Raw genomic sequence first — 19,834 nt, forward strand, 5'->3', positions numbered from 1 at the left:
CAAAAGGCCCCGAATCTGCTTGCTTGTTCTGGCCAGCTCCCTGGCCCACCCTCACCATCTAGCTGAACCCAGTCCAGTGGGCTGATCTTCAGCCCCCCACCCCACCCTGCCTCTGGGGGTGCCACCCTGGTCTAGGGAAGGCCCTGCAAGTGACTCAACCACATACCCTGGAGTCTGGGGAGGGATACCAGGCCAGGACACCCGATATTGGGAGCCCAGGGGGAGCACCAGCTTGTCCAGTACCTGGCTGGGCCTAGCACAGGGCCAGGTGATTCCACCAGCCTTTCTGAAACTTCTGACCATCCTGAGGGGAGGGGTTTGTTCTCCCCATTAGACAGACGAGGAAAATAGGCTGGGGCAGTTACCCAAGAGCCCCGCGTCTCATCAGTGGTGGGCCGGGGATTCTGACCCAAGTCTGGACGTGTGTCCCCACTCTGTTCTTGCACTTCCAACCTCAGCCAACTGCCCCCCAGGGACTGGGTACCCTCCCCCAATCCCTCCCTGGGGAGGATGTCTTAGGCTTTTGCATATCTAGGCCTGAGTGAGTCACCACACAGCGAGAGGCCCTGATGGGGTCCAGGGAGGTCATGGAGTTGGCTGGGACCTGCCAGGAGGCACCTGTAGCCAGTGGGTCTGCCAGAGCCTCAGGCCCCCACCCAGGGTGAGCTTTGCCGGGTGAGCCCTTGCAGGGACCTGTGACCCCCTAGGAGCGTCCCTGTGCTGCTGAGTCACATGACTGGTTATCAGGCCACGGGGTGACTCTTGGGGCCCGGGGCAATTGCGTGACCAAATGTCAGCTTGCTGGGTGGGGCTTGGGCTGAGCCAGGCCCCGGGGACAGCCATGGCCCTGTCTGGCATGACCAAGAACAAGCCAGTGCATCCCAGCCCTGTGCTTGGGGGAGAACAAGGGTGTGAGGTGCTGGCAGGGGGGTCCAGGGCCAAGTGGGACTCAGAGCCACCCGCACAGGACTGAGGACAGAGCCTGCCCTGAAGGGAGCCAGCTCTCCAACCCATGCTGGGACCTGTGCTGGGATGAGGGTGGGGAATGTTTGCGACCCCAAGCGCCTGCAGGTCTCCCGTGGTGGGGGGGAGGGCTGAAGAACTGTTTAACAGTCCATTCCAGGGCCCTTTGTACTCTGACACTGGCTCCCCAAGGGCTTAGACACCCTGTTGCCCAGTGCAAGCCTGCTGGAGGTTCAGGGACTCAAGAGGGCAGAGGGAGTGTTCCAGGGTGGTGGATGGGCCTTGGCAGAGTGTCTGCCTGTTCAAGGCTGAGGGGGACTCTTCATCTGTGTCAGTTGCTTCCTTCAGCATGCTGTGCCTGTGGCTTTTGTGCTTCTCAGGCTGTCGGGAAAGCCTGTGAGGTCTTGAGGAAGAACTGTTGAGAGGCCAGCTTTCTTTGGGGTGACATGTCTGTCTCCCAGGGGAAAGGCTCTGGGCAGTGGTTATCTGTGGATGTGTGACAGACCACCCCAAGCTTCACTTAGGCCATAAGCAACAACCTTTTTTTTTTATCTGCTGACAACTCTGCAATTGGGGCAGGGGTTGGTGGGGACTAGAGGACAAATTCTAAGATAGTCCTAACGTGGGTGCTAGCCATGACTGTGGCCTCTCTGGGGCAGGGTTGCTTTCCCACATTCTGGTGATCTCAGGACAGTCCAACTCTTTCTGTCACCACTCACTCCCCCCAGGGCACATGTTGGAAGATTCCAGTCTTCTCAAGGCCCAGAACTGGCACCAGGTCACTTCAGCCACATTCGGTTGGTAAAAGCAAGACCCAGAGCCAGTCCCCATGCAAGGGGAAGGGGCTACCCATGGGCTAGAATCCAGGGACACCTTGTTCATTCCAGGCACCAAAGTGGCTGCCAACCCAAGATGTGGACCCTGGTCCTCTCTGAGCTTCAGGTCTTCAAGAGTGAGAGGATTTGGCCCCTACAGTCTCCAAGGACCAATCAGCTTAAACCCACACTGATGTCTTCTGCATGGCCTGGCATCTGGTGGGATGTCACTTCTGCCATGCTCTTGGGCAGCAGTCCCCACCACACAGTCCTCGGCTGGTGGCTGGAGCACGTGTCCCTTTTCTGTTTCCTGGACAGCCTCCTTCACGTCTGTCTTGAGTAGTGGTCTTTCAGGTCCAGCTGGGTGTGTCTTGGGAGGAAAAGAGGGTTGCCTTTGTGCCACCCCATGTGACTGATCTGGTGGACCAACTGGGCAGCCCCTTCCACTACACACACACCTGCCCCAGGCCCAGCTGTTCTTGGTAGAGTGTGTAAACACATGCACTCTCATCACTCCTGGGGGCTGCTCTCTGGCTGCTACAAGCTCAGCTCCCGTCACCCAGGGCTGTACCCAAGGACTGAAGTCCCCAGGATCAGCTGTCCCACTGTGAAATGTCCAAGGATGAACTAGGGTACAAGGGAAAGGAGGGGCCTAAGGGAGTGTCCCCTGCTGCTGGAACCCAGCTGTCCTGTGTCCAGAGGTGTCCTCAACACCATCACATGTGGTCTTGGCCCTAACATGACCCAGGCTACTGGAGCAGAAGGTCAGCCAGATGGCCAAGGGTCACTGTGGCTAGTCTGGGTCTTCCATTCTTTTCTGGCTTCACAGGGACCTCCTTAGGCTGAGGCCCAGTGTATAAGGCATTGATCTCACCCCAGACAATTTCCTTCCAGGAGACACTGAGCAATATCTGGAGACATCTTTAGTTGTCATGCCTGGGGAAAGGGGTGCTACTGGCATCTGGTGGGTGGAAGCCAGGGATGCTACTCAACATCCTGCAATGCACAGGACAGCCCCCCCACAGCAGAGAATGACCTGACCCTAATGTCAACAGCGCTGAAGCTGAAACACTCTGGAACACTGGGAGCCCAGGCCCTTGTGCCTGGAGTCAGCTCACCTGGGGAGAAGGGCTGTGCAGGTCCTACCTAGGGACAGGGGAGCATGGGTCCCCAGAGAGCAGCGAACTTACCCAAGCCCATGGTGAGGGGCATTGTGGGGGCCAAGGCAGGACGTCTGCCCAGGTTTGGAAACTACTTTCCTCCCTAAAACCGGCCCCTTTGTTCTCTCGGCCACTCTGCCAGGACTGCCATGCCCTGAGCTTGGGGCTGCTGAGACCCTGCCCATCCTTTAGAGCCAAGCTTGGAAGTGCCTCCTCCAGGAAGTCTTCCCTGAGTCCCTCTTCTGTGATGCTCCACCAGCATCCAGGTGCCCCTCTGCCCTGGATGTGACTCCCAGCTTTGTCTCTGTGCCAACAGTCAAGGGCAGGGAATGCTGTGGACCCTTTCCCAGATTGGACACTGAACCTGGCTCTCAGAAAGCAGGGGCCAGTGGGCTGTTTGTCTAACTGAATTGACCTGGTAACAGAGGGACGAGGAGGTGTAGGCCGCGGCTTTTATTGAGACTTAGACCTGTGACTCCCCGACCACTAGGAGGCCCGATTCTCCAAGCGGCCTGACCTCCCGGGTACCAGTGGCTGACGTGAGTTTGAGCAGCCTGCAAGGGCAGGCCCATGCTTCTGTTTTGCCGCAGGACCTCCTCCTCCCTCCTCCCTCACTCTCCTGAGGCCGCCCAGGCTCTGGGGCTGGGCTGTCTGGGGTGCAGGAGGGTTTCTGGTGGGGGCTCCACCTCGCCATGCTTGCCCCTCCTGTCCTGGAGTTGGGAGAACCAGCCCTGCACTCGGGATCCCTACGGCCTCTCCAGGACCCTAGAGCGGGTTCTCTTGCACAAGGGACATGGGGACTCCTCAAAGGCCCCCCGGGACCTCTTTGGCCTGAGCCCTAAGCCCTCAGGGGGACCAGGCTGGGAGGGGACACCCTTGGCCGGGTCCATGCTGGAGCTGGAGGCTGTGGAAAGGGAAGAGAGGGAGGAGTCACTCACGGTGACCTGTGAGGCTGCCAGTCCACCCTGGACCCCTCGGACTCGAAGGGGAGGGAACTGGGTCTTCTTCCTTAAAGGGAATCCACTGGGGCGGGAGGAGGAAGCAGATGGTGCAAGCTGGAAGGGCCCTCATCTAACCAGAGTCCCTCATTTTACAAATGGGGAAACTGAGGCCTGGCCAGGGAAGAGTCCAAGGTCCCTCTGGGACCAGAGCTGGACAGAGCCCAGGACTCTGATTGCAGACCACCCCCTTTGCCTTCACACTCTTGCGCCAAATGAAGCTCAAGGCCCTGCCCAGCCCTGGGCTTCCCCCACTGAGACCCCCTGGGCCATGGGCTTGGGGACATCAGTGGTCTAAACCTAGGGCGGGGCACAGGGAGGGCGACAGATTCATGGGGCTCTGGCCCTCTGGGGCATGATGTCTCCTTGGGGTATCCAGTCCACTGTCCTTTCCTAGTCACCATCAGATGCCCAAGAGGCTTGGGGGTGGAGAAGGATTCATCCTGAGCCCCTACCCAGCCCTCCTCCTCCCCTAGCCCCTCCCCTGCCCCAGCTCCACCCCTAGCTCCGCCTCCACACGGCTCACCTGTGTTTCCCAGGCTGTCCCTGGGCAGCCGGGCTTCCAGAAGGGCTAGGCAGTGCCTATTACCTCGACCCAGAGTCCTCTGTGGCCAGTCTTGGGGCCAGGTCATGCCCTCAGGCCGTGGGAGGCAGCCCCCGGCCAGGAGCCGACCCAGCCAGTGGCTCTCACACTGGCCAGCGGGCTGCATGTGGGCTGGCAGGTAGAGCGCCAGGCCCCGGAGGTGGCGCAGCCGGAAGTTCTTGGGCTTGCTCCCCTGGGCACTGAGGCACTGCTGCTGCTGGGCCCCCAGCCCTCCCTCGTAGATGTTGGGGGGCGTGTCGGGGTGGCTGGGACGTCCTCGGGCCCAACTCACTGCATCTGTGGAAGATGGAGTGAGAGGGTGGTGGCTAGCTGACCAGCAGCTGCAAGGGAGGACAGACACAGGCCTCTAAGGCCAGCTTGTGATGGGCACTGTCTCCAGCCTGCCTGCTGAGCCTCGGCTTACTGGTCTGTTAAATGGCCTCAGTCTCCTGCCCTCTCCCCTGCCACATCCTCTTTCTCACACACACATACACCCTCTCTCTCAAACACACATACTACCTCACACACACACACATCCTCTCTTTCTCACACATACACACACATACACCCTCTCTCTCTCACATATATACCCTCTCTCACACACACACACACACACACCCTCTCACACACACACATATGCTCTCTCAAACACACACCCTCTAACACATACATACCCTCTCTCACACACACACACCCTCTCACACATACATACCCTCTCTCACACACACACACCCTCTCACACATACATACCCTCTCTCACACACACACACACCCTCTCACACACACATCCTCTCACACACGCCCTCTCTCACACACACACACCCTGTCTCACACACACACAGTCTCTCTCTCACACACACCCTCTCACACACACACCCTCTTTCTCCCCCCACCACACAGCCTCACCCTCACATACGCCCTCTCTCTGATACACACCCTCTCTCATAGACACATTCTTTCACATACACACACTCACACACACTTTCTCTCACACACACACCCTCTCTCACACATACACCCTCTCACACACACGCCTTCTCTCTGTCTACCACACACCCTCACACACACCCTCTCACACATACACACACATCTTCACCCTCACACACACACCCTAGCACACACTCTCTCTCACACACACTCTTACACACATATACATCCTCTCTCTCACACGCACACTCTCACACACACACACACACACACACACCTCTCTTTCACATGTTGCTCCTCTTCCTTCTTCCAAGCTACAATGAGGTCTAAGGTCTAAGAAAGTTAAGACCTTGGTCCCAAGACCCTTTTCAGGACTCCAAGCTCTTTCTGCCACTCCTTTTCTCCCCCTACTCCAGAAAGAGTATTTTGGTCCCAGTATAGAACTTGCATAGCGGGTCCAGAAGGAAGTGGCCATCCCAAGGTCACACCGCTTGGACCATGGCCATTCACCTCTCCCAAGCATGCATGTCCCTCAGGCTAGCCTGGTGGCTTTGGGCCTAGGTTAGGACAGGAGAACATCTCTCGGCCTCCCTCTCCTCCCTGCAGCCCGGCACCTTCTCTTATGCGCAGCTCAGAGAACGCACAGACCAAGGCTTCCATGGAGGGCCAGCGTGGTGGGGGAGGAGCTGCCACCCTCCTGTGCAGCAGGACCTTGTTCTCCCTGCCTAGGGGGTGGGTCTGCAGGTCTCTGTGGCAACCACCCCTTATGACATCAAAGGGAAGACTCCCAGCCTTCCTGGACCCCTAGTTTGGAGGAGGAGGATGCTCAGGGCAGGCAGCATCAAGGTGGGAGGGAGGCAAGGGAAGGGGTCCGACCCCTCGAGGAGTCCCTGATCACTCTAGCTTGGGACAGGCCACACAAAACAGACTTAGCTCTGGCAGGCTGGAGAGTCACTCACTGGGGTGACCGCTGGAACCTCAGTTTCCTCATTTGTGGGCAGAAAATGGAGTTTAAGGGTGCAGACCTGGTGAAACCTGGGTCAGTGCTTTGAGCATGCTGAGTAGGTGGTTCTGGGTGACTGGGCACCTCATGTATGTTTTCTAACTGTCCATTACCCTGTAAGTGAAATACGGGGAGCGGGGGTTCCCTGGGTGGAACAAACAGTTAAGCATTCAGCCACTAGTTGAAAGGTTGGTGATTTGAACCCAACCAAAGGTGTTTCAAAACATAGGCCTGGTGATCTGCTTCTGAAAGGTCACAGCCTTGAAAATCCTATGGAGCAGTTCTACTCCGCACACATGGAGTTGCCATGAGTCAGGGTCAACTTGGTGGCAACTAACAATAACAACAACAAAATACGAGGTGTTGTGTGGATTGGATGACACAATGCCCAAGAATTATCTAGCTTGGAATCTGGCACATCTACAATGATGAGGATGATTCGGACTCACCCGAACCAAATTGGCAAAGGTCTGGCCCCTCCAGCTGTGGTGAAAAGAGCTCTGGCAGAGGGTGGGTAGCCTGGGGCCCCCAGACGTGCCTATGCCCAGGCACAGCAGCTGAGGCACCATCAGAAGGGTGACAGCAGCACCTAGAGGCATGCCAGGAAAAAACGCTCTAGGACAAGGAAGATGCCGAAGATGGGTCTCTCTTAAAAAAAAAAAAAAAAAAAAAGCAAAACCCAAATGCCAAAATAATTTAGAGAAACTGAAAACCAAGGGGAAAACTCATACGTTGCTGGTGGGAATGTAAAATAGTGCAGCCAATTTGGAAAATGGTCTGGCAATTGCTCAAAAAGTTAAATATAGAGTTACTATAAAAATCCAAACCAAACCCGTTGCTGCTGAGTTGATTCCAACTCATAGCGATCCTATAGGATAGAGTAGAACTGCCCCATAGGGTTTCCAAGGAGCAGCTAGTAGATTTGAACTGCAGACCTCTTGGTTAGCACCCAGTGCCGCAGCGTTACTATATGACCCAGCAATTCCCCTCCTAGGTATATACCCAAGAGAAAAGCATAAGTCCACACAAAAACTTGTACACAAATGTTCAGAGCAGCATTACTCACGACAACCCCAAACTGGAACAACCCAGATGTTCAGCTAATGAATAGAGACGTAAAATGTGGTATATCCACACAATGACATAGTTCTCAGCCATAAAAAGGAGTGAAGCACTGTTGTATATATGCTACAACATGGATAAGCCTTGAAACCATTATGCTGAGTGAAACAAGCCAGACACAAAAGCCCACATATTGTATGATTCCAATAAATGAAATGTCCATGAAACGTCCAGATTAGTGAAATCAATAGAGAACAGAAAGCAGATTAGTAGTTACCAGGGTCTGGAGGGAAGGAGGAATGGGGAGAGAATCTGGAGCCTATTCTTTCTCCGGGCACTGGGTGGGTGGGTATTCTCTCTCCAGTTCAAACCCCTGCTAAGAGTTTGCATTTACACCCCAGATATACTGAATCAGAATCTACATTTTAACAAGATTCCCCAGGTGATTCTTTTGTATAAGTTTCTGGGCACTTGTTAGAAATGCACATTCTTAGCAGTGGTTTGAACCGGAACGAACTGGTTGGAAGCCCTGGAAGTGACTACTAATAAGGACAGGGTTTCTTTCTAGGTAAATGAAAATGTTTTGGAATTAGATAGTGGTGGTTTCATACTTTGTGAATATACTAAAAGCCACTGGATTGTATACTTTAAAAGGGTGAATTTTATGACATATAAATTGTATCTCAATAGAAAATAAGTTAAAAAAACAACACTCGGAGACCTACATCTAATATCATACTTAACGGTGAAAGATTATGCTTTCCCTCTAAAATCAGGATCAAGACAATAACGTTCGCTCTCAGCACTTCTATTCAACATTGTGCTGGAGTTCTATGAGTTTGGACAAATGCCTACTGTCACATATACACCATCTCACCCAAGATATAGGATAGTTTTGTCACTTCAATAATGCGCCCCTCCTGGCTGAGAGAAGGGGAGAGACAGAAAGACAAGCGGGGGGGGGGGGGTTGCCATGACAACAGTCTTCTTAAACCTGCGAGGCCCTGGAACGATTTCTGGCCTGTGGTGACGTGGAGCAGGCTGCATATGCACAGGACCAGGGCCCGCCGGTTTCTCAACGCTGTGTTGCTCTTCCTGGGCGGGGGGTCCACCACTGGCAGCCTTGCCGGTCACGGATGTGGGGCAAACCCTTTTCTTCAGGCTTCATGAGATTGTAGTACATTCTTTCTTTTTTTTTTTTTTTTTTAATAATTTTTACTGTGCTTTAAGTGAAAGTTTACAAATCAAGTCAGTCTCTCACCCAAAAACTTATATACCTTGCTACATACTCCCAATTGCTCTCCCCCTCATGAGACAGCCCACTCTCTCTTTTCCTGTCCATTTCACCAGCTTCTAACCCCCTCTATCTTCTCATCTCCCCTCCAGGCAGCAGATGCCAACATAGTCTCAAGTGTCCACCTGATCCAAGAAGCTCACTCTTCACCAGCATCCCTCTCCAACCCATTGTCCAGTCCAATCCATGTCTGAAGACTTGGCTTCAGGAATGGTTCCTGTCCTGGGCCAACAGAAGGTCTGGGGGCCGTGACCACCAGGGTCCTTCCAGTCTCAGTCAAACCATTAAGTCTGGTCTTTTTATGAGAATTTGGGGTCTGCATCCCACTGCTGTCCTGCTCCCTCAGGGGTTCTCTGTTGTGTTCCCTGTCAGGGCAGTCATCAGTTGTAGCCGGGCACCATCTAGTTCTTCTGGTCTCAGGATGATGTAGTCTCTGGTTCATGTGGCCCTTCCTGTCTCATGGGCTCGTAATCACCTTGTGTCCTTGGTGTTCTTCATTCTCTTTTGCTCCAGATGGGTTGAGACCAATCGATGCTTCTTAGATGGCTGCTTGCTAGCATTTAAGACCCCATATGCCACTCTTCAAAGGGGGATGCAGAATGTTTTCTTAATAGATTTTATTATGCCAATTAACTTAGATGTCCCCTGAAATCATGGTCCCCAAACCTCTGCCCCTGCTACACTGGCCTTCAAAGCATTCAGTTTATTCAGGAAACTTCTTTGCTTTTGGTTTAGTCCAGTTGTGCTGACCTCACCTGTATTGCATGTTGTCTTTCCCTTCACCTGAAGTGGTTCTTATCTACCATCTAATTAATGAATACCCCTCTCCCATCTTCACCCTCCCTCCTCTCGTAACCACAAAAGAATGTTTTCTCCTGCGGAGAGATCGGAACTCTTATACACTGCTGGTGGGAATGTAAAATGGTACAACCACTTTGGAAATCTATCTGGCGTTATCTTAAACAGTTAGAAATAGAACTACCATACAACCCAGAAATCCCACTCCTCGGAATATACCCTAGAGAAACAAGAGCCTTCACACAAACAGATATATGCGCACCCATGTTTATTGCAGCTCTGTTTACAATAGCAAAAAGCTGGAAGCAACCAAGGTGTCCATCAACGGATGAATGATTAAATAAATTATGGTATATTCACACAATGGAATACTACGCATCGATAAAGAACAGTGACGAATCTGTGAAACATTTCATAACATGGAGGAACCTGGAAGGCATTATGCTGAGCGAAATTAGTCAGAGGCAAAAGGACAAATACTGTATAAGACCACTATTATAAGATCTTGAGAAATAGTAAAAACTGAGAAGAACACATACTTTTGCGGTTACGGGGGGGGCGGGGGGAGGGAGGGAGGGAGAGGGTTTTTTATTGATTAATTAGGAGATAAGAACTGCTTTAGGTGAAGGGAAGGACAACACTCAATACATGGAAGGTCAGCTCAACTGGACTGGACCAAAAGCAAAGAAGTTTCCGGGATAAAATGAATGCTTCAAAGGTCAGCGGAGCAAGGGCGGAGGTTTGGGGACCATGGTTTAAGGGGACTTCTAAGTCAATTGGCAAAATAATTCTGTTATGAAAACATTCTGCATCCCACTTTGAAATGTGGCGTCTGGGGTCTTAAATGCTAACAAGCGGCCATCTAAGATGCATCAATTGGTCTCAATCCACCTGGATCAAAGGAGAATGAAGAACACCAAGGTCACACAACAACTAAGAGCCCAAGAGACAGAAAGGGCCACATGAACCAGAGACCTACATCATCCTGAGACCAGAAGAACTAGTTGGTGCCTGGCTACAATCGATGACTGCCCTGACAGGGACCAGAACAGAGAACCCCTGAGGGAGCAGGAGATCAGTGGGATGCAGACCCCAAATTCTCATAAAAAGATCATACTTAATGGTCTGACTGAGACTAGAGGAATCCCGGCGGCCATGGTCCCCAAACCTTCTGTTGGCACAGGACGGGAACCATCCCTGAAGACAATTCATCAGACATGAAAGGGACTGGACAGTGGGTGGGAGAGAGATGCTGATGAAGAGTGAGCTAATAATATCAGGTGGACACTTGAGACTGTGTTGGCATCTCCTGTCTGGAGGGGGGATGGGAGGATAGAGAGAGTGGGAAGCTGGCAAAATTGTCACAAAAGGAGAGACTGGAAGGGCTGACTCATTAGGGGGAGAGCGAGTGGGAGTACGGAGTAAGATGTACGTAAACTTATATGTGACAGACTGACTTGAATTGTAAACGTTCACTTGAAGCTCAATAAAAGTTAATAAAAAAAAAAAAGAATGTTTTCTTCTCAGTTTAAACTATTTCTCAAGTTCTTATAATAGTGGCCTTATACAGTATTTGTCCTTTTGCAACTAATTTCACTCAGCATAATGCTTTCCAGATTCCTCCATGTTATGAAATGTTTCATGGATTCATCATTGTTCTTTATCGATGTGCCGTATTCCATTGTGTGAATATACCATAATTTATCCATCCATCCGTTGATGGGCACCTTGGTTGCTTCCATCTTTTTGCTATTGTAAACAGTGCTGCAGTCAACATAGGTGTGCATTTATCTGTTCGTGTAAAGGCTCTTATTTCTCTAGGGTATATTGCAAGGAGTGGGATTGCTGGATCGTATGGTAGTTCTATCTTTAGCTGTTTAAGGAAGTGCCAAATGGATTTCCAAAGTGGTTGTATCATTTGACATTTCTACCAGCAGTGTATAAGTGTTGCAATCTCTCCACAGCCTCACCAACATTTATTATTCTGTGTTTTCTGGATTAATGCCAGCCTTGTTGGAGTGAGAAGAAATCTCATTGTAATTTTGATCTGCATTTCTCTTATGGCTTGCAGTACATTCTTTACAGTGTAAAACGCCTAGCACAGTGCCAGGCACAACCTCAGTGAGTGCCAAATGAGGCCCTCAGCCTTTTGGAGGTCTACCTGCCGGGTGTCCCTTCTGCGCGTGCGCACGTGGCCCAGCCTCTTTGCATGCCGCTTCTTTTTGGCCCCAGCCGCGCGCTGTCCGTTGGTTGTTATGGAGACCCGCGAGCTCTCGGCTTGTGAGTGCTGAGGGGTTGGCTAGCGGCAGCGGTGACCCGGAGCTGCTGGGGACCAGAGCGCCATGTCTTTCCGCGATCTCCGCAGTAAGGCTACCTCTTGTGCCGTGCGGCCCTTGAGCGCCTCAGAGCTCCGGCCTGACCTGCCGGGTCCACTGCCTGAGTCCCTATCCGTACCCCGCGCTGCCGAGCGCCCCTCGGGTCTGGGACGCCGGTAGTACCTCCGGTCCACCCCCGGCTCTGCCAGCACCCCCCTCTCGGGCTTCCGTGCCTTGGGTACTGTTCCTGGCCCCCTGCCGCAACCCAGGCGGAGTGCACCAGCCCTCCCCAATATAGAACTTTCTGCGATGGTGGAAAGTTCTGTATCTGCCAGTGACCACATGAGGCTATCGAACACTTGAAATGTGACTACGGCGGCTGGGAAACTAAATTTTTAACTTTATCTAATTTTAATTTACATAGGTATGTGTAGGTAGTCTCAGAGTTAGTGAAGAAACTGTTTTTGGGCTGTGTAAGCTTAGAGAAACGCATGTTAAAACCGAGCAGAAGGGTGGATAATAGTAATAATCACAGCTAACTTTCTTTTTTTTTTTTGGGTTTTTAAGATCTGCCAAGTACTGTTCTACATATTTCATATAACCTCTTCAACAACTCTGTGCGTACTATATCTAGAGATGAGGCAGGGGGCACAGAAAGGCCAATTAACCTTTTTTTTTTAGTGATGCAGGTGTTAAGAGGTGGCGCTGGAATTTGAATTCAGTTAGTCTGCCTCCACAGCCTGCATCCTTTCTGAAACAGCTGCTGAGGAGAAGGGAAGAGGGGTCCTGGGCATGAGGGTAGGAAAAGAAGGGAACTGGAGCACTTTGCTAAGAGGGCAGGGAAATGGAGGAATGGGGATAAGAGTATTAGTTACTACTACTTTGAGGAATGGAGTCCTTAGGTGATGCAAAATGGTTAAGTGCTCACCTGCTAAAGGAAAGGTTGGTGATTTGAACCCATCCCGCAGGCGCCTTGGAATAAAGGCTTCGCAGTCTACTTCTGAAAGATCACAGCCACTGAAAACCCTAGAGTTCAACTCTGTTCTACAATACACGGGGTCACCATGAATTGGAATCGACTCCACGGCAACTGGTTTGGTTTTGTTTGGTACTTTGGGGGGTATCTGTTCCACACCAGGTGTATTACATTCAATATCTTATTTTAGATCTCATTTTAAAGGTAAGATGGCAGTGGTGTTAGTTGCCATCGAGTTGGTTCTGACTTATGGGAACCCCAAGCGTGTCCGAGTAAAACTGTGTTCAGTAAGGTTTTCAAGTCTGAGCTTTCAGAAGTAGACTGCCAGGCTTGTCTTCTGAGGTGCCTCTGAGTAGGTTCAAGCTGCCAGCCTTTAGGCAAGTAGTCAAGTGCTTAGCCATTTGGGCTGCCCAGTGACGGGTACTTGGATGAAATACTTTGAGGCACAGAGGTGTAAAGTAAATTGCCTTAGGTTACCCAGCCAGAACTGGGTGGAACTAATGATTAAAACATCTAACTGTGACTCAAAATCTGTTGCCTTTTATGCACTATTGTTTTATGAACCTGAAGCAGTTTAGCCCACTGGTCCCACCTGCATAGGTGTAACATGTGATTACCACTGTGGTGTGACCTGAGAGACCTCTTTAAGGCCCATTTTCTCCCTACTTGATGGTGCATGAAAATTCTCCATTAGAGACTATTCCTTTCCGTTTTGAATTGCTCTTTTTCCTACAAGATAGGAAAAGGCATCACATTTTGTTGATGCAGCTACTAGCACCTTGGTGTGAATTATGCCCTATGGGATTTGAGGGTACTTGGTGACTGTACATTGTGCAAGATAGGTGCACAAGACAGGCTTCTCCTCCATCAAAGTTTAGGGAGGGCCAGTACTGCACTACGGAATGTAAAAGAGAAAAATAAGGTATTAAAGAGAGAAATTAAATTCATAGCCAATCCTTGAACCTCATTTTAATACCTTACACCACTTCTCCCATTGAACTTAAATAAATGTTTTGGAGGTAGCATATTAGGTATTTTATATCTTATCTCCTTTTTTCTTTCCCTCCTCGTGAGTTGATAAATAGTTCCTAAAAATACTAATAGGTGGGGATTAAGAAGGAAAGTAAAGTAAATTTGTCAATGAGTAAGAAGTTGCTGTTTGAGGAGGAGCTGACTGAATTGTCTTTTGCCTCGGACAGATTTCACAGAGATGATGAGAGCCTTAGGATATCCTCGGCATATTTCTATGGAGAACTTCCGCACGCCCAACTTTGGACTTGTATCTGAAGTGCTTCTCTGGCTTGTGAAAAGGTTAGAACTGCACTTAATTAAGGTCTGAGGATGAATACTAGACTTTATTTATTAGCTACCTAGCAATAGTGTACTGTTGTGAAGCAAAAGGAAGAGTTCAGTAAAATTTGGGTTTAACAGATTCTGTTGTAGCCTCTTAAAAATCAGCTGAGTTTAAAGAACGCCATGGAGAGAACACACCAGATAGTGGTGAAAGGAGATGATTTCTCAATGGGAGAAGACACCAGAGTGCTGACCCAGGCTGTTTTCATCCTCTTATGCAGAGAGAGTGGCAGGAACCTCTCCATATCCTCTCATGAGTACGCTGGGTTAGGAATCTTTAGATTTTCCTTTGCGTGAAAAATCTAATATGATTCAGGGATTGGCTAACTTTTTCTGTAATGGGACACATAGAAAATATTTTAGGCTTTGCAGGCTACATTAAGATCTCTCTTGCTATTTTTCTTTGTTTTATACAGTCCTTTATAAATGTGCAGACCATTCTTAGCTCACCCAAAACCAAAACCAAACCCACTGCTATTGAGTCGATTCCGACTCATAGTGACCTTACAGGACAGAGTAGAACTGCCCGATAGAGTTTCCAAGGAGCACCTGGTGGATTCAAACTGCCAGCCTCTTGATTAGCAGCCGTAGTGCTTAATCACTACGCCACCAGGGTTTCCACTCATAGGCTGTACAAAAACCAGGCTGAAGGCTACAGTTTGCTGACTTCTGGTGGATCATCAATAACTCAAAAAGTGACTTCAATAACTCGGTTGCTGCTGCTTTTCTTTCTTTTCCACAATGTGTTGAGAACTCTCCTGTCCTTGTAATGCAAAGCATGCTTTGAAAATATGTAAAACTCTTTTGATTTGTGTACCTGAATGGGAGAAACTGTACATTATTTTCTTACTCACAAAATGTATTGGGAACATTCCCATGCTTGTAACACAAAGTATTTCTATTTTTTTTTTTTTTTCTGTGAATTTTATTTATTTTGTTGTTGTCGGTTGCTTCTTAAAGTTAACTAATTAGCCGTAGAGCCTGTCTCTGGACTAAGGGTTGTCAGCCAGAATTATGGTTCTCATTATTTGAATGAAACTGTGAGGTCTGAGATAGATTTAATTTTGTGAGCTGAGCCCCATTTGAACTTGGAAATCAGTTAAACCTGTTCCTAAGTGGTGATTTGCTGCCTTGGACGTTTGGTAAGTATTTTGTATTACTGTTGAGGTGTCTCTTATTCTACCGCCATAGCTGGGGACTTGAGAGCTTCATGTTACAGGTCCACTGTCCCCCACAGTGCTCACTTTCTCTTGTGGACTTGCCTCTCGATTGACATGTGTTCTTTTTCTGGTAGGTATGAACCTCACACAGACATCCCTTCTGATGTAGAGACTGAACAGGACCGAGTTTTCTTCATTAAGGCGATTGCCCAGTTCATGGTCAGTTCTTGGTAATTTTGTGGAGTTGCAAAATTAAATGAATTAGGTATGAGTCCTGATTAAGGCTACTTTCAAACTGAGGTTACTTTTTCTAGACCTATTCCATTACCAGGACTTTTTCTAGACCTATTCCATTACCAGGTTTCTGTGGAGCCATTTTACCAACATAGTTCTTTTTCCCCTCCTCCATTATTTGTTAGGAGTTTTGTTTGTGTATTTATACTTAAATAGGTAATGTTTCCCATGATCTATAAATAAATATCATGAAACAGAATAGAGTAAAATGTCTTTCTATCCTTTCTACCATCAGCCCAATCTTATTCCCAGTAACCACTATTTTTAATATCTTCCTCACAGGTATTATTGTTGGTTTTATAGGCTTGTCTACTATTTGGCTGAAAGGTGATCTCCATGAGTGGCTTCAGATTCAAGTTAGAAGGGCTATAGTCTTGGGGGTTTCTCCAGTTTCTATCAGACCCCAGTAAGGATGTACCATATTCTTAGGTATGGATGTACCGTAACCTATATAATAGTATGTAGATAGGCAATTAGGTTTCCAGCGTTTGCCCTTTGAAGTAGTACTGTAATGGATAACCTATACATATCCTTTGGTTGATGTGAGTATGTTGTCAGGATTGGAATTGCTGGGTCTGAGAGCATGTGCATCTGTGATTTTGATGGTGATCACCAAGTTGCTCTCCATCAAGGTTGTACCAATTTATATGCCCACTTACAATCTGAATCTCTTCGTACGTTTAGCTCTTAATGCTATGAGATTATATCCCAGTTTTTGGCAGAGACATTTTAAATTACTGGCATGGGATTTGGTTTAGACATTGTGTGGAAATGGCCTTACTCTTTTTTTCGCTCTGGAAATAGGCCACCAAAGCACATATAAAACTCAATACTAAGAAGCTTTATCAAGCAGATGGGTATGCGGTTAAAGAACTCCTGAAGATCACATCCGTCCTTTATAACGCCATGAAGACCAAAGGGATGGAGAGCTCGAAAATAGGAGAGGAAGATATCAGCAAGTTCAAGTTTGATCTGGGCTCAAAGGTAAGGAAAAGGAAAGGCTTGCAGTAAGGGAATGGACTTTTGTTTTTCAAACTCTGACGTGGCTATATCTGGTACTCATAGCACTGCTCCTTTCCCTACTCCCTGACTCAGGGTAATTCATCAGTTTTGTGCTCCTCAGCGTGTGGATAAAAGAAGTCACAATAAGTGAAGCCAGCTAATTATTGAAAGCTTGGTATTTGCCGGGCACTATTGCAAGCGCTGGAGATACACGCATGGACAAAGAGGACAGAAATCCTCTGCTTGGGTTGCTTAGTTGGGGGGAGGTCAGATAATAAAAAAGTATAAGGTGTGGTAGGTCAGGTGGAGTCAGTGCTGTGGAGAGTTGTAAAGTGGGGAGGGAACGGAACATGCGGGGGTGTTGTCTTGATAAGAAGGCGTCGCGGATTGGATGGCGTGTTCAGAGATCTAAAGAACGGAAGGAGTATGCCATGCAGTTGAAGGGGGAAGAGTGTCCCATGATAAGAGCTCACTTTGTGTTTGAGGAAAAGTGAGAACACGTGAGGAGAACAGGGAGGTGAGGTCAGGGTGGGGGCTGTGACAGGCCCTGTGGTGCCTGGTAAGCCACAGCAGAGACTTTGGCTTTACTCTGAGATGGGAAACTGTTGGGTTTTGAGCTAAGCATGACATGATTTGGCATGATCATGCTGGCTGCTGGGCTGAGATCAAACTCGAGGGAGGCAGGGGTGGGAGCAGGGAGGCCCGTTAGAAAGCAAGAGGTGATGGTGACTTTGACCAGAGTGGTTGTGGGAGAGGTGGGGGAGAAATGGCTGGGGTTTGGAACATCCAGTTGATTCTCATTCTTCGTGAATTCTGTTTTTGCAAACCTGTCTGGTTGCTAGAATTTGTTTGTAATGCTAAAATCAACACTCATGGCACTTTCACGGTCGTTTGCAGACACGCTCAGAGCAGCGAGATATTTGAGTTGCCTAACATGCTCACTCCCAGCTGAAGTCAAACAAGACTGCCTTCTTGTGTCAGCTCTCATACTGTAAACAAGTGTCCATTTTGCAGTCTAGTGCCATGTTTTTCTCACGTTTGCCCTTTTTGTGGGTCATTTTGCTGTTTAAAATGCCTCCCAAGTATAGTGCTAAAGTGCTGTCTAGTGTTGCTGAGGGCGAAAAGCTGTAACGTGCCTTACAGGAAAAATGTGTGTGTTAGATACACTTTGATCATGCATGAGCTATGTTGCTGTTGGCTGTGAGTTCAATGTTCGTGGATCAACAGTGTATTAAATAAGGTGTCTTTAAACAGAAACACAAATAAAGCAGGGTAATGTAATGATTGGCTGATGAAAACATGAAGAGAGACTTGCAGGACCCCAGCCCTGTGTTTCCCCTAGGAGCAATGGTTCCGTATTCACAGCGACTTGTAGAGCAGAACTCCCCAAAATAAAGGGAATCAAGTGTATTTTAAAGGTAAATCTTATGGAATTGGATGTGGGTTGCGGGAAAATGAGAAGATGCAAGGATGATTCTGAAGCAGCACTGTCCAATAGAACTTTCTGTGATGATTGACATGTTCTGTATCTGGATTATACAACACAATAGCCACTGGCCACATGACCAAGGAACTGAGTTTTAAATTTTATTTCATTGTAATTAAGTTTTAAAATAGCCACATGTAGCTAGTGACTACTGTATTTGACATCACAGCTCTAAAGTTTTTGGCTTGGGTACCTGGAAGGATGACATTGCCGTTTACTGAAATGGTGAGGAGTATGGAAGGAGCAGGTTTTGCGGGGAAGATTAGGAGTTTAGTTTTGGACATGTTCAATTTGCGGTGGCAGTTAACTATCAGAGTGGGTATATGGAGCAGGTGGTTGGATGTCTGAGTCTCAGAAGCGAGCTGTAGCTGGAGATGGATGTTGGGGAGTCATCAGCATGTGGGTGGAATTAAAGCCATGACGTTAGGAAGGAAGGGGGTCAGAAAAGAGGTCCAGGGGCTCAACTCTGGTGAACTCACTCCATTATTGAGATGTGGAGAGGACGAGGAGAAGCCTGCACAGAAAGTTGGGAATTTGCTGCCAGTAAGGTAGAAGAAAGGAGCCCTGGTGGTACAGAGTTTAAGCACTTGGCTGCTAACCGAAAGGTCAGCAATTCGAACCCACCAGCTGCTCCACAGGAAAAAAGACCTGATGATCTGTTCCTGTAAAGATTACAGCCCTGGAAAACCTATGGAGCAGTTCTACCCTTGTCCTATGGGGTTGCTTTGAGTTGGAATCAATTCAGTGGCATCTAACAACAACAACAAGGTAAGAGAAGAAGCTAGAACTAGAGGGAGTATTGTCCTGGAGGACTAAAGAGATGGGACGAAAGTTATCAACTAGGAGTGAAAAAGGGGGCATTGTTGCTGCTGCTGGGGGTTTGAAAAGAAATTTCTTTGCTGTCAAGTCAGTTCTTGTGTGACAGAGTAGAACTGTCCTGTAGGGTTTCCTAGACTGTAATCGTAGGAGCAGATTGTCAGGTCTTTTCTCCTGAGCATCTGGTGGGTTGGAGCCACCAACTTTTAGGTTAGCAGCCAAGCTCTTAATCACTGTACCACCAGGGCTCCTTGAAAAGAAAAGAAGGTGGGAATTTGTTGTTCAGGAGAGAGGGGAAGTGAACAGAGCAAGGAAATGTTTATGTTTGGCCTCTTTAGAAGAACTTGGTAGACTCAGGGAAAAGAGGGTGACGTGTAAATCCTAAGAAAAAAGCCTGTGCAAAGGGCTAGATGCTGGGCCCTCTTCCTCCCTCTCCTTTTATCCTCCTCGTCCTCATCTTCATCCTAATCCTCACCCTCATCTTCTTCCTGGCATCCTTGTCTCCATACTCTCATCTTCACCCTCATAATAACTTTGCCATCGTGCAACCAGGCACTGTTTGTCCCTTATGTTTGCTGACTCAGTTGAGCCTCACAGTGACCCTGTGACATAAAGTCTGAAGGCAGAGGATGAAGGGACAGTGCAGAGATAGTTAAACATTGAGTGTCAGGATTCTGCAACAGGAAATGTGTCCTTCAGCTTACCCCTCCCTCTGGTCACCGGGTTATGGTCAGGCTACTTTATTGTGACATAGCCCACATCAGAAGCATGTCGGCTTTCAGCCTTCTGTACCTCCTCTTTGCAGATTAAATCTGACTTGACGTTTGTT

At 48.8% G+C, this 19,834-nt stretch overlaps 2 protein-coding genes across 5 annotated transcripts in view; one reads left to right on the forward strand and one right to left on the reverse strand.

The window, feature by feature from the left end:
• Positions 1-2,453: 2,453 nt before the first annotated feature.
• C12H16orf90 (chromosome 12 C16orf90 homolog) lies at positions 2,454-7,048 on the reverse strand. Its single transcript, XM_064294790.1, has 3 exons — positions 6,899-7,048; positions 4,463-4,886; positions 2,454-3,842 (listed from the first exon to the last, which is right to left on the reverse strand). The coding sequence occupies exons 1-3, from the start codon at positions 7,046-7,048 to the stop codon at positions 3,685-3,687; spliced, it is 732 nt and encodes a 243-aa protein (XP_064150860.1). The 3' UTR covers positions 2,454-3,684.
• A 3,960-nt stretch (positions 7,049-11,008) lies between these two features.
• The window catches only part of CLUAP1 (clusterin associated protein 1), a 33,799-nt gene continuing 24,973 nt past the window's right edge, over positions 11,009-19,834 (forward strand). The window contains exons 1-4 of one of the 4 annotated variants that reach the window (XM_003417746.4): positions 11,009-11,967; positions 14,094-14,205; positions 15,542-15,626; positions 16,506-16,685. In XM_003417746.4, coding sequence (XP_003417794.1) covers positions 11,946-11,967; positions 14,094-14,205; positions 15,542-15,626; positions 16,506-16,685 — 399 coding nt within the window. In that variant the 5' untranslated portion in view covers positions 11,009-11,945. The other 3 variants (XM_010597356.3, XM_023557422.2, XM_064295492.1) reach the window with 3 other exon arrangements.

The sequence above is a fragment of the Loxodonta africana genome, chromosome 12, assembly GCF_030014295.1.
Source record: "Loxodonta africana isolate mLoxAfr1 chromosome 12, mLoxAfr1.hap2, whole genome shotgun sequence".
NCBI lineage: Eukaryota > Metazoa > Chordata > Mammalia > Proboscidea > Elephantidae > Loxodonta > Loxodonta africana.